This window comes from Canis lupus, chromosome 4 (assembly GCF_048164855.1).
Source record: "Canis lupus baileyi chromosome 4, mCanLup2.hap1, whole genome shotgun sequence".
In the NCBI taxonomy this organism is placed as follows: Eukaryota; Metazoa; Chordata; class Mammalia; order Carnivora; family Canidae; genus Canis; species Canis lupus.
Genome location: NC_132841.1, coordinates 44343322 through 44356447, shown reverse-complemented (window position 1 = coordinate 44356447; position 13126 = coordinate 44343322). Strand labels below are relative to the sequence as shown.

General features: G+C 42.7%; 1 protein-coding gene across 8 annotated transcripts in view; it reads left to right on the top strand.

Moving 5' to 3' along the window:
- TENM2 (teneurin transmembrane protein 2) overlaps nucleotides 1–13126 on the top strand; it is a 1505907-nt gene that overhangs the window by 1325301 nt on the left and 167480 nt on the right. For all 8 annotated transcript variants that reach the window (XM_072824231.1, XM_072824230.1, XM_072824229.1 and 5 more), the window contains 2 exons: nucleotides 5534–5729; nucleotides 12606–12707. In XM_072824231.1, coding sequence (XP_072680332.1) covers nucleotides 5534–5729; nucleotides 12606–12707 — 298 coding nt within the window. The remainder of the gene's footprint in view (nucleotides 1–5533; nucleotides 5730–12605; nucleotides 12708–13126) is intronic.

The window sequence follows — 13126 nt, the reverse complement described above, 5'->3', positions numbered from 1 at the left end:
GCCAGAGATGCTGCCAGCACGGAACAAGGGAGCAGCAGGCTGTCCATGGGAAATGTCAACGTTTATTGCTTTTCCTGTCCACATCGACCCTCAGCAAGCAGACATTCGAGATGGCAATAAAGTTATTTTCCCCCTTCTCGGGTCCTGGACCCAGTAATAACATCTTCCTGAAGGGCAACGAGTCTGTCTTTAACCTTGCCCTCTTTGGCAGGTGTGTATCGGTGCGGCCTCCAGAAGCATCTCTTGGTGGCATACTACTGCCTAGAGATGCTTTCCCTTCCGGGAGAGTGGCAGGCCCCACTCAATGGTCCAGCCTCCTTTGCTGTCTCCTGCAGCTTTTCCTGCAAACCCACTAAGTTATCTTAATTACCATTCCTCCTTGGTCTCTGCCAAGAAGTGGGGCAGATTTATAATTGGATCAGTCAAATATTTGCTGTGGTTTATTTTTTGCCTCTCAAGTGCTCGTAAAAGTTGCATTTTTCTGCTACTTTTGGTATGACTGATTACTCCAAGGCACAGCCCTCACACTGCATGCCAACACAGGTTATTTTTCAAAGGCCAAGGAAAAAGAGAGAACGGGGGGTAGAGTGTGTTTATTTTGGGTTATTGCGCTATCACCCTCTGGGTGACTTTATTGCCGCATCAAGAGAGACAAGCTACCTTGGGAGACAGACTTTCTCCCGCAGCCAGCCCATGCACACATACATCCCCTACTGGGATCTGATCATGTGTCTCCTAATCTCTTGGGCTTCCACAGATCTCTTAATGTGCTATGAAGCAACCTCTCAGTCAACCAAGCACAGCACAATCTCCTGAGCATCCCCGTATCCAGGATTGATCATGATGGGGTCTTGGAATAGAGTAGACAGATGTCCCTGGTACTAAGCCTGAGTTATCAATCCCCAGTGCTGGGACATGAAAAAGAAACTCTGGCCAGGGCCTGTGCCGTTGGAAAATGGCCTCCTCCTAGTGTCAGCCAGGCTGCCAAGCAAGCTGGCCAGACTGCAGTCGAGGAATCCGAGAGAGCAGAGGCTCTCCTGGACCAGATGGCCTCCCTGCAAACCAGCTTCTTACTGAGCTCCTCCACTCCCCATCCTAGAAGGCAGTCTCTGCATTTGGCTGAGTTGATCCATCTTGTGTTTCTAGCCTCCAACCCTTCCCAAAGTTACAGCGACCATAAATGATGCTCCGTGATGCTGCTTATTACATGTTCATCTGTGAGTAAGATAATTATATATACCAGACTGGATCGCTTTCTGGAGTGAAAGGAGGAACAAGAGGTATCAACTAGGACACTCTTGGGCAAACGGGTAAAGAGACACCCCCCACACAACAACAACATAGGTTGGGGCTTGACTCTGTGGCAAATATGCTAGAACCTACCATGCTCTTGGAGAGTGAACTAGGAAGAAAGAGAAGAATGACGTCAAGAAATCTCTGAGGGCTATGCTGAAGTAACAAGGAAGCCTCAACCTTTCGTGGTTTAGTTTAGTAAGTGTTCGTAGCTTGCTCGTGTCATAATTCCAGTCTTTCTCCAAGGGCTCATGCTAGGATCCAGGCCGTTCCTGTCTTGTGGCTCTACCATCTTGTGCTTTAAGGATGCCCTGGCCCCGTCCAGAGGCAGACAGGGTTGGAGACAGAGCAAGTAGGAGGTTGCACAGGATGTTTTATGGCAGGGTCTAGATGAGCAGTGGAGTTCATCCCACCGCTTATGTTCTATTGGCTGGACACCAGCACATGCTCCCACCTGGCAGCAAAAAGGCTGGGAAAAAGCTTGATACGGAAAAAGATCAGCCATCACTACCACAGTGGACACTAAGAAACAGTGTCAAAATAGGAAGGGAATGGACTCCTGGGTGGCTCAGTGGTTGAGGACCTGCCTTTGGCTCAGGGTATGATCCCAGAGTCCTGGGGTTGAGTCCCACATCAGGCTCCCCACAGGGAGCCTGCTTCTCCCCCTGCCTATGTCTCTGCCTCTCTGTGTGCGTCTCTCAAGAATAAATAAATAAAATATTTAAAAAAAAATAGGAAGGGAAGAGAAAAGAAGGAATAAGGGAAGTTCAAAGGAAGAAAGCAGGCATTGCACAGCATCCCACTGAGAACTGAGAGGATGAAGTCATAATGGCCTTATGGCAACTCTCAAATCTTGGTACATGGGGATGTGCAAACACCACAACGTCCAATCATATGCATGCTCTGCACCAGGTAGTGCCTGCTTCAGTCTTGCTGATTGTAATGCTACCCCTTCCTCTTTCATTCAAGAGAGCACATTAGGAAATGCCAGTGATTATTAGAGACAAAACCTTGAACGTATTCCAATTTTGTTTCTTTTCAATGGCATTCATTTACAAATTTACCATTTTATTCATTTGATATTCAATATTTACTGGTCAGACCCTGCTTGAGATAAATGAGGGATCGCGGTGAATAAGGACAAGGATAGCTGAAACCTTTAGGGCACGCTCACCACATACAAAATACAATTCAGAGCACTTTGCATGAACTGGTTCACTCAATCCTCACAACAGTGTTTTGCGAGAGATGTGATTATTGTCCCCGTTTTAAAGATAAGGGGACTAAGGCACAGAGCACCGAAATAGCTTGTGGGTGGGTGGCACAAAGTAAGTGCTAAGTGTTAGGATTCTAGCTCTGAAGTCCTCTTAACCACTCTGCCACGTGGGCAAAAGCCCTGCCCCCTCTTGGAGTTTGTATACTTCTGAGCAGATTGACAATAAACAAACAAACAAAAAAAAAAAGCAAAAAGCAAAGCAAAATAAAGGGTATAGGATTGAGGCACATTGGACACTATATCATATCACACCCACACGTCCCCATGCCCTGTTTGATAGCTCCTGGCTTGCAGAGTGTTCCTTTAATGAAAACCGCCTTCCATGTGGCTTTGGAGTTACTCGGAGGAGCCAGCCACAATGGATGTCTTCTCTCTCCTCTGACAATACCTTTTTCCAGAGTCATTGATTGGTTGGACAGTAAGCACTACCGCTGGTCCTAAGTCATTTCTGCTCTGAGCCAGCCAGCCAGCCAGTTCAGCGAGAGATGACTAATGTCCAAATTAATAATGAGCAATGGCCCCACACAAGTAATCACCTTTCCCAAACTTTTCCTCATGGGAGTGATTTTCTGGACCCCAAATGAAGTATATTCTTCTCACCTCAGCACCAAGGAAGTTATGCTCATTCCTCTAGCTGACAGCAATTTGTGGACATGGGTCTGGGTATTTGGACATTTACAAGGTTGCTAAGAAACAAATGCTTTGGTTACAAAGGTCTCTGAAAACAGCATTGGTTTGTTGTATCCCTTCAAATAATTAATTTTATCCCATAAAGACAGCCATGACCAATGGGATATGGGGTAGAGGAAAGCTAAATACAAATACTCGTTCTCTGAAAGATGGGGAAATTTCCATTTCCTAAGCAATGACCATTTCCCACCCTTAGATAGAAAAACTGGAACCTATACTTCTCTGAGCATTATAATTTGCAAATAAGTGACTCATAGCCATGAGATACTTAGTAACATGGTTATTACCTTCCAGGCACCTCTCTAAGCATTATGTCATGTCATCCTTATAACATCTCCAAAAGTTAAGTATTATTATTCCCTAGTATGCAAACCAGGAAGAGGCTAAAAATCGATTGACCCAGCTTCAAACAATAGCAAGTGGCAGTCAAAATTCAAACCCAGCTTTGTCTGATGGTAAAGCCTTTGCACTTCGGATTACAGACTCTTTGTTTTCAATGATCATGTTTCAGATGGGAAAAACTGGCTATTCTGATGACGGGGAAGTCACATTAATAGATTCCTGGAGTTTAATTCTATGAAGTTCATGAAAGAGGTTATAGTAAATGTCTGTAACCTATAAAATCCTTTTTATGGAGGGGAAGTGGTGAGAGAGAGCTTAATCCCACAGTGGTGGTTTTTATCTGCTAAAGACCTGTGCTTTGAATGTTCTCTGGAAGTCACAGTGCAGCTGACTTTTCTGTGCAGTGATTTTGAAAGAGTTCACAAGATTAGCCCATTTCTACAGGGGTCTTATCGATTTTCTTGTCGACAAGTAAGAGACATTGGTATCCTCTGCCTTTTACTTCATCTTCTCTGTCCAGCCCATAGTCAAGCAATGTCCCTTCTTTCTTAAAAACATTCCTCCAAAGTTGTCTCCTCTTCTCATTGACTTCTCCTAATCAAGACCCCCCTGTCACATCATGCTTGGGTTTCTACAGTCACTTCCTAACTGGTCTTCCTGGTTCTGTTCATTCTGCCCTCTGCGGTATCCTACCTGCAAACGAATTCCTCATTACATCCCTTTCATTGCATCAGTCACTGCTCTGGATCGTCAGTGGCCCCTACTTGCCCACCAGAGAATTTTGACATTCTCTAGGACAGGACTCTCTTGGGCCACATTTGTTCCCTCCACTAGCCTCATCTTGGTAACCTTTATTGGCCACTCTGTCACTCATTGGTAACTTCCAGTTATGAGCCTGATTTCCATCAAAATAGAGTTTCATGTTTAATTACTGGTTTATCTGAGAGAGCTAGGTCTAAGTTTTTGCCTGGTCACTTCGTTGCTATGTGACTTTTGACAAGTTGTTTGTCTTCTCTGTAAAGCCTCAGTTTTCTTATCTGTAAAATAAGATACAAATATTATTTATCTTAAGAGTTTTTGCAAAAATGGAATGGAATGGTAATGGTGATGATAATGATGGCTAGCTAACATGTACTTTGTGTTTGCACTGCACCAGGTACTGTTCTAAATATTATTTTATTCCTCACAACAACCTGTAACATAGGTACTGTTATTTTCAGTTTTAAAAGTGGGGAAATTGAGGCACAGATAGGTTAAAACTAGTAAGTGCCAGATTCTCTCCCAGGCAGTCTGGCTGCACAAACATCATTTTTTTTTATTAAAGTATAGTTGACGTACAATGTTATATAAGTTTCAGGTGTACATAGTAGATACAAACCTCATTATTAACTAATCTACGATACCACCTTCCCCTGGTAAATGATAACAAATGGTAGCTGGTAACATAGGTCTGTAACTCTTTATCTGAAATTCTTGCCTAGCCAGATGATATTTAGAATCTAGAATTTCAGGAATTACAAACAAAGTTATACTTGACATATACTGGGAATTATATAACACCCCAATGGGGAACTGGAACAATAATCTCTTTCCCTCCCTCTCTTTCTCTTTCTCCCTCTCTTTCTTTATTTTACTCTCAGACACACACAAGAAAAAACATAAAAGTTTGGACTTTAAAGCTTTTGGGATTTCAAACTGCAAAAAAGGGACTGTGCTTATAGTAATAAAACTATTAGCAATAATTATAAGCATATTAATGGTGACTTACTATTACAACTTCAGTGACTCTTCTTTTTTACTGGATGAGCTCATAGTAAAATGTGCGCAAAAGTATTCTTCAGTTAACTAATGGGGTGGGAGGGGAAGGTGCTAGTCATGGGACCAGGTCTGCAACCTCTTTCACACGTGGGACTCTCTCTGTTCTTTCCCTAGTATGACTTCATGGAGCGTCTGGATGGGAAGGAGAAGTGGAGTGTGGTTGAGTCACCCAGGGAACGCCGGAGCATACAGACCCTGGTTCAGAATGAAGCTGTGTTTGTACAGTACCTGGATGTGGGCCTGTGGCATCTGGCCTTCTACAATGATGGCAAAGACAAAGAGATGGTTTCCTTCAACACTGTTGTCTTAGGTAGGTTTGGGGTCTCTGAGGTGATATGCCACCAAGGGAAGAATGGAAATGTTCTGGGTTTCTCCGTAGAAGGCACCTCTTCCAATGTAGTTTCTACTGTGTTGGAAACAAGACCAGAATCCTTTATTTAGGCCTCATAGTATCTTCCATCTAAAACTCACCCTGATTAAAATAAGAAGACTGCTTACAGGATCCAGTTGTAAAGAGCTTGGGCCAGACCGACTAGCTTAAGTCCTGGCCACACAACCTATGCAAATCACTGGACTTATGCAAGCTTCAGTTTCCTCCCAGTAAAATAAACCTAAATATACCCACTGTTAGAGCTATTATAAGAATTAAGTAACATAAAGTATATAAATCTGTAAACATGCATTAGAGCCAATAAATACAGATCATTCTCATCAGCTCGGAATTTCTCTTAAAAATCCAAGAAGGCTCAAAATCAAAAGTTTAAAAAACACGTAAAAATAAATCAAGAAAAGAATAGAGACATAAGGGGATAAACACATAATCTTTGTTCCCAAATTAGTAAATCTCAAAGTGCTTTAATTAAACACTTGTCATTTTTGATGTGTTGTAGCCCTGTTTTCTATTAGCTGTGAAGGAAGAAGCTATGATTTTATTCAAAATTTCCTCTTATATGTGCATACAAACCCCTGAAAGGGACATTAGTTTGGGAGGATTTTACCAAGTTTTCTAAAGCAGATCTTGAGAATTTTAACAATCACATAAGCTACAGATATTTTCATTAAATTTATGTTGTCATTAGGTTTTTATCCTGATGAGGATAACAGATCCTGGGTAGAAGGTCCATGAGTTGGGGCAGAATGTTAGATGCATTTCACAGAAGAATACACTGAGGCTCAGGAAACTTAGGCTCTCTGAATCCCAAGATGTAAATGTGATAGAAATGGCATGGGCTTCTAGGCCTTTCTGCGTGTCATCCCCACAAAGTTTAGTTTTGGATCTCAAAGTTCACCGTAGGAGTAGTGTCATGAGGAGATATCTGGTGAGAGAAGATTAAACCCTGGCTTTTCTGTCCCACATCCTAACTGGGAAAGTCACTTAATTCCTGGAGCCTCAGTTTCATTTATGAAAAGGACCAGGTCCCTGACAGGAAGGATATTACTTTACATATGGAACATGTCTGAAGCGGAGCTGGTAATCACAAATGAGAGCGGATGGGTTTTTAGGAGTACATCTTGTGCAGCTGTTTTTCTATTGACTGCATTTTCAGAACTTCTTTATTGGCCTCATGGATTTCTCTGAGGGGTTCCTTGATTCTCTAAAGATCTATATAAGCCAACCTAAAATTCAGTTGGCAGTTTGTTATCAGTAGCCACAACTTCCAAATGGTATAAAGTCAGGATTTGGTTGACCCTGGTGTTAAAGTTAAACCTTGTTCCCTCTGCTAAGAAAAAATTGGTCCTATCAGGACTAGCCAAATGCTCTAAAGCAGAGGTTGGCACACTGTAGCCCATGGGCTAAGTCTGGCCCACTGCATCTTTTTATAAATAAAGTTTTTCTGGAGCACAGCCATGTTCATCTGTTGACATACTGGCTATGGCAGCTAAAACAACAGAGTTGAGTAGTTGCAACAGCAACAGTTTGGCCGAAAAAATCTAAATATTTACTTTCTGTCCCTTTACAGAAATAGTTTGCCAACCCCTGCTCTAAACTAATGTCATAAACTTTGTATCATGCAAGCCACTGGACAACATCTTCCACAGTTAGAGAAAATTTTCAGAATCAGATTATGAACCAATGGAGAGAGAAAAAGCAAAACGGATAAAAACCAGCTCACAAAAGGAAAAAGTAGTTTAAGATGTTGAGATTAAAAGCAATCTTTAGGAATGCCTGGGAGGCTCGGCAGTTGAACGTCTGCCTTTGGCTCAGGGCATGATCCTGGGGTCCTGGGATTGAGTCCCACATCGGGTTCCCTGTGAGGAGCCTGTTTCTCCCTCTGCCTGTGTCTCTGCCTCTCTCTGTGTGTCTCTCATCCATGAATAAATAAAATCTTAAAAAATATTTTTTAATTAAAAAAATAAAATAGAAGTAATCTTTAGTTTAAGAACGTGATGAGAAATGACATCCTTTTTGTCAGTCTGTATTAAGCCCAAAAGATTTAGCGCATACCTAAGAGCTCACGCCATAAGCAGCAGTGGGCTTCTTTGGAATCTACAGTGACTCCGTGAAATAGTTAATAATAAACAACAACAACCACACATTATAGAGCAGTGACAGTGTGCCAGCCTCTGGATTAGGCCCTCTCTCGCGACTAGGCCAGGGACCCCAGAGAGTAGTTGCGTGAGATCGGTACTTCCAATATTCTATTTTCTAGTTGAGAAGCCAAGACTGAGGGGCGTTAAACAGCTTGCCCAAGGTCACACGTGGTAATCAGAGGTGGAGTCAGCGTCCAAACTCTCCAGAGAACTGTGCTCTTAACCACTGGATTGCTTTGGATTCTGGCCAAATAAATGCCTTTCCCCCAGCACAGCAAGTTTTCTGAGGGCCGGATTATCTAATAATGGTTTCTGCCCTATATCTCCTTCATCCCCATAGACACAGACGTTGTGGTAGTGAGATGCCCTTCCCCCAGGCCATTACCCTCATTCGCCTGTCAGAAATGGGAATAACATTTCTCCCCAGAGGATTTCTCTTGTCTGGACTGTAGCTCAAAGAGAAAGTCAAAGGTAATCGGCCTAATAATTGGGGAGACATCTTGATAGGGCAATGATAGTAATTGGCCTGAAATGCAGGGAAAAGAACAGTGTTTTATTTGGTTCAGAGGTTCTCCCCCACATATCTATTATCAGAACGTTCTCCATCAAGAGCAGCCAGGAGCGCCGAAAGCCCCTGTGATATGAAACAGAAGGAAAAATGTTAGACGGGTGTCAACCAGCGATCACGCTAAATATACCTTTGACTCAGGGAAGTCTTTTGATGTGTTTTGGAGAGAAGCAGCCTGCTTTCAGAAATGAGTTTCATCTCAGGGGACAACAGAGTGGCATACTTGAAACATGGTGCAGATTTCATGCGCCTGTGTAAAAACCCCATTTTGTGGGCTTCCGCTCAGCACTTGCCATTGTTTCCTCAAGAAAACTTCAACCAGGGTGACAGAAAGGAAAGCTGATAATATTGCAACCGCACTACATAAGCGAGTGTTGCAAAAGGGGGACTGGGAGAGGGGACTCCTTTTATAGTTCAGCCATGCCAGGTGGTTGTTCTTTCTCTTGAAAACTGTAGAAATGCTGAGCGAATGCAATGAAAAATACCCTTCTTACAGTTTTTGCTTATTTTGGATTCTCCCACCCTCCTCCATACCTGCACACACATTCTGACAACTGTTTACCAAGGGCCTGCTGTGTATCAAGCATTGAGAATACCTCAATGTGAGTGAATGACGCAGCTCTGGTCTATTCCTCATGGAACCTGATGAGAAGACAGACGCATGAAAAGGCAATTGTGGGAATTACAGGAATGTAGAGAAAGGGGTACAAAACCCTTCTTGATTGAGGGAAGGTGGAGAAGGAAGATGGCCAAACACTAAATATTTTCTAAACTGACATTTAAGGATAAATACATCAGCTAAAGGGAAAGAGAGGCCTTCCAGCCCAGTAAAGAGCCTGTGCAAAGAGCTCAGTCCTTTTCCATGAGACTTTGGTGGGCAAAGAGCTCTCCTGACCTCTGCTGCTTTATCTCTGAAGATACTAGGTTTGAGAACAGGGAGTTCTGAGCTCAGCAGTGTCAGTGTCCACCAAACCATCCCCAGATCTAGATGCTGGTCTAGGAAGAAGCAATCTCTACCTCACTGTAGGGATAACTTCTTAAAACGGAAGCTGGACAATGCCATTTCTATGTTTAAAACTATTTGTTCCAGGGCGCCAGGGTGGCTCAGTCAGTTAAGTGTCTGCCTTCAGCTCAGGTCATGATCCCAGGGCTGGAGCCTCACATCGGGCCTCAGCAGGGAGCCCGTGCTCAATAGGGAGCCTGCATCTTCCTCTCCCTCTGCCTCTCTGCCCTGCTTGTGCTCTCTCTCTCTCTCTCTCTCCCTTGCTCTATCTCAAATAAATAAATAAAATCTTTAAAAATAATAAATAAAACTATTTATTCCCATTGGTCACAGAAAAGAATCCAACTCATCCACATGACCTACAGGGCCCTGGATGATCTGACCCCCTGCTCGGATCTCTCCAAACTCAGTTTACGTCACATTCTTACTTTTTGCTACCTTCCAGTCACACTGGATTCAGTTCTGCTATTTTCCACCACAGGGCCTTTGTGTAAACTATTCCCACTGCCTGAAATATTCTTCTCTTAGCTCTTCGCTTGCCTGTTCCAGTTCACCCTTAAATATCACCTGCGTAGGATGGAGAAGCCCTCCCTGGCCATCCTCCTGAGTAGCTTCCTCCTGTTACTCCCTATCAAAATATCCCATTCTCTTCAGAGCTCTTATCACAACTTTTATGTGTTTTATTTCTTGAGATGATGATGATAGATAGATAGATAGATAGATAGATAGATAGATAGATAGATAATAGATAGATCAGCCTGTAATATCTATGACAGTGAAAGTTCTGTGAGGTCAGACACCTTGCCTGTCCTACTCACCCTTGTATTTACCAATGCCTACTACAGTGCCTTGCATTTAATAGGTTTCTAGTTAAGAAAGTGAGCCATACCTCAGGAACTGTGACAACTCTGAGAATTCACCCTAATTGTAAGCTAACATGTTAGTCTGCCACAATTTTATAGATATTATCAGAAGACATGACACTCCTGGGTCAAAGACAAAGGCCTTTATTACTCAGAGCAATTCAATATCCAGATACTAGTAAATGTGCCAGTCCACCAAGGTCCCTTTCCCACAGGGCAACAGGAACAGGGTCAGGTGATAGTTGTACATGCAATGGATTGCGTTACAGAAAAGAAATCCTGAATTTATTGCACCTGAGTGTCTCAGAATGTGCAGTGAGTCTGCCCTGTTCTTTACTCTAGAGGAAGATGTTATCTTTATTATCCTGGAGAGTAAGTAACTCTGTCCTTTGCATTGGAGACAGACACCATATCTGTCTTCCAAGGTGGTTCACTATGCAGACAACATTGAAAAGAGAGTCCAGAGCTAAAGCAGTCAGTGCCTCAGTTCACAAGACATTCAGAAACACGAGTGGAGAATTGGAGACAGAGGGAAATGTCTTCCAAAACCATGTGAAATTGCTGATTTTTGATCTGCCCAAACAGCTGTTTTGTGATTCAACCTAAAACTTCTTGAATGAATGAATGTGTGATGAATAGATGGAAATTGGGGAGCAACTTGGCTGTTTCTCAGCCCACCTATAGAGCGAGTCTCAAGGAATTTCAGTCTGAAGTGTTAATTGATAAACATGAAAGAAATTGGCTTGATGAAGCCTATACTCTTTTACTTGATTTTGAAAAAGCAAATAACATTATTGAGTTCTCCTCAAAATAACAGAAACCAACTACGACTTGGTTCTAGAAGAAGGGAGTTGAGAAAGGAAACACTGTAGAAAGAGAGCAATATGCATGGTTGGTTTGGTTTTTCAGTCCAGAGTGGGAGTAAATGGGAAATTCAGTTTAAAGGAAAAAAACGTCACTGCTCTTGGGTTATTCCATTAGGAACAATCCGACTTTATAGTCTTTCATGCAACATCACCAGGTCAATGACCCCCTACTCCCCAAGTGCTATGTAAGGGTCATAGCCTGGACTGAGTGGCTTGTGTTTTTCTTTTCATCATCTCAGTCATTTGGAACCTGAAATTCTAAATCTGTTTATTTTAATTTAAGGCAAAAAATGAGGATAAAAATAATAATTTTAAAATAATATGTCTGGGTCTGTATAGACCCAAATCAACATGAAAAAAGTCCTTAAATGATCCCTTTGAAGTTATGACTTGAGAGTACACATAGAAAGGTAAACCATGAAATAAAATGGCTATGCTGGTTAGAACAAATGGGAACTAATTGATTTTCATGAAAAACAAGATATACAAAAAGGTAAGCATAAGAGGGACCTTTGTACAACCTAAAACCTGCTACTTAATGCATCCAAAATAGTGCCCCAATTGGTCAGTCTTACACATTTGGATTTTCCTTTCCTTAAAGCAAGAAACTATTTTTTTCTAAGATTTAATTTATTTATTCATGAGAGACACACACAGAGAGAGAGAGAGAGAGAGAGAGAGGCATAGACACAGGCAGAGGGAGAAGCAGACTTCATTCCATGCAGGGAGCCTGACGTGGTCTCCAGGACCACACCCTGGGCTGAAGGCAGCGCTAAGCTGCTGAGCCACCCGGGCTGCCCAAGAAATTATTTTTTTAAGATTTTATTTATTTATTCATGAGAGACACAGAGAGGCAGAGACATAGGCAGAGGGAGAAGCAGGCTTCCCATGGGGAGCCTGATGTGGAACTCGATCCCAGGACCCTGGGGCTAAAGACTGATATCCCACATGTCAGACCAAATCTCAGACTGAGTGTCTGATATTGGAGGGTTTGGTGGAGAACGGCCAGCATTCGTAATGTTTTGAGCTTGTTAACATTCAGATATGGGAAATTTCAGATTTTAAATCCAAACAAGTAGTTTCTTTGAAAAAGCAGAAATTGTAGCAATATGAACCCTGCATTCCTGCCTGGGTGTTCATCAAGTAGGGAACGGAGGTTTCTTCCACACAGTGTCCAAGTTGCTCTGGTCCCCTTAACTTCCTATTTCCTTCCCTCCCTCAAGCTCCTTACCAGCCCCCTCTGGGCACTGAAGGTTTCTACCACTGGTCTTCAAAAATCATGGGTGACTGATAACGAAATTGCTTCATCAGCAGGCAGAGGAAAAGGTAGTCGCTGAATTTCTCTCTTTTTCAGATTCAGTGCAAGACTGTCCACGTAACTGCCACGGGAATGGCGAATGTGTGTCGGGGCTGTGTCACTGCTTCCCAGGATTTCTAGGAGCAGACTGTGCTAAAGGTACTTGCTGCTACTTCCCTGCTATGGTTGGGAAACAAAACATGGGCTTCTTTGAGGGGGCGAGCAACGGGGCACCAAAGAAGCCTCCCCGCAAAATTCCACCTGGACAACTTGTAAGCCCATGCATGCTAGAAGGCCTAACCCTTAAGCAAAGAGCAGGCTTTAATATATGACAATTGGCCAATATACCTATAGGAGCAGGGAGGTTATCCCTGGCACCGAGGTGTGCTGAGAAGAAAGATTTGCTAAAAATGAGATGGTTGGATTTCCTGTAAAAGCAAAAGTGAATTACCATCACTCCTTTCTTATAATCATTAAATTCTACGTAATGGAAGATTAAGCATCTCAGGGTTAGTAAATTTCATTCATTCTGGCCAGCTACACTCTTAATCTAGGAAGAGCTATTTATCTTGGTGGAA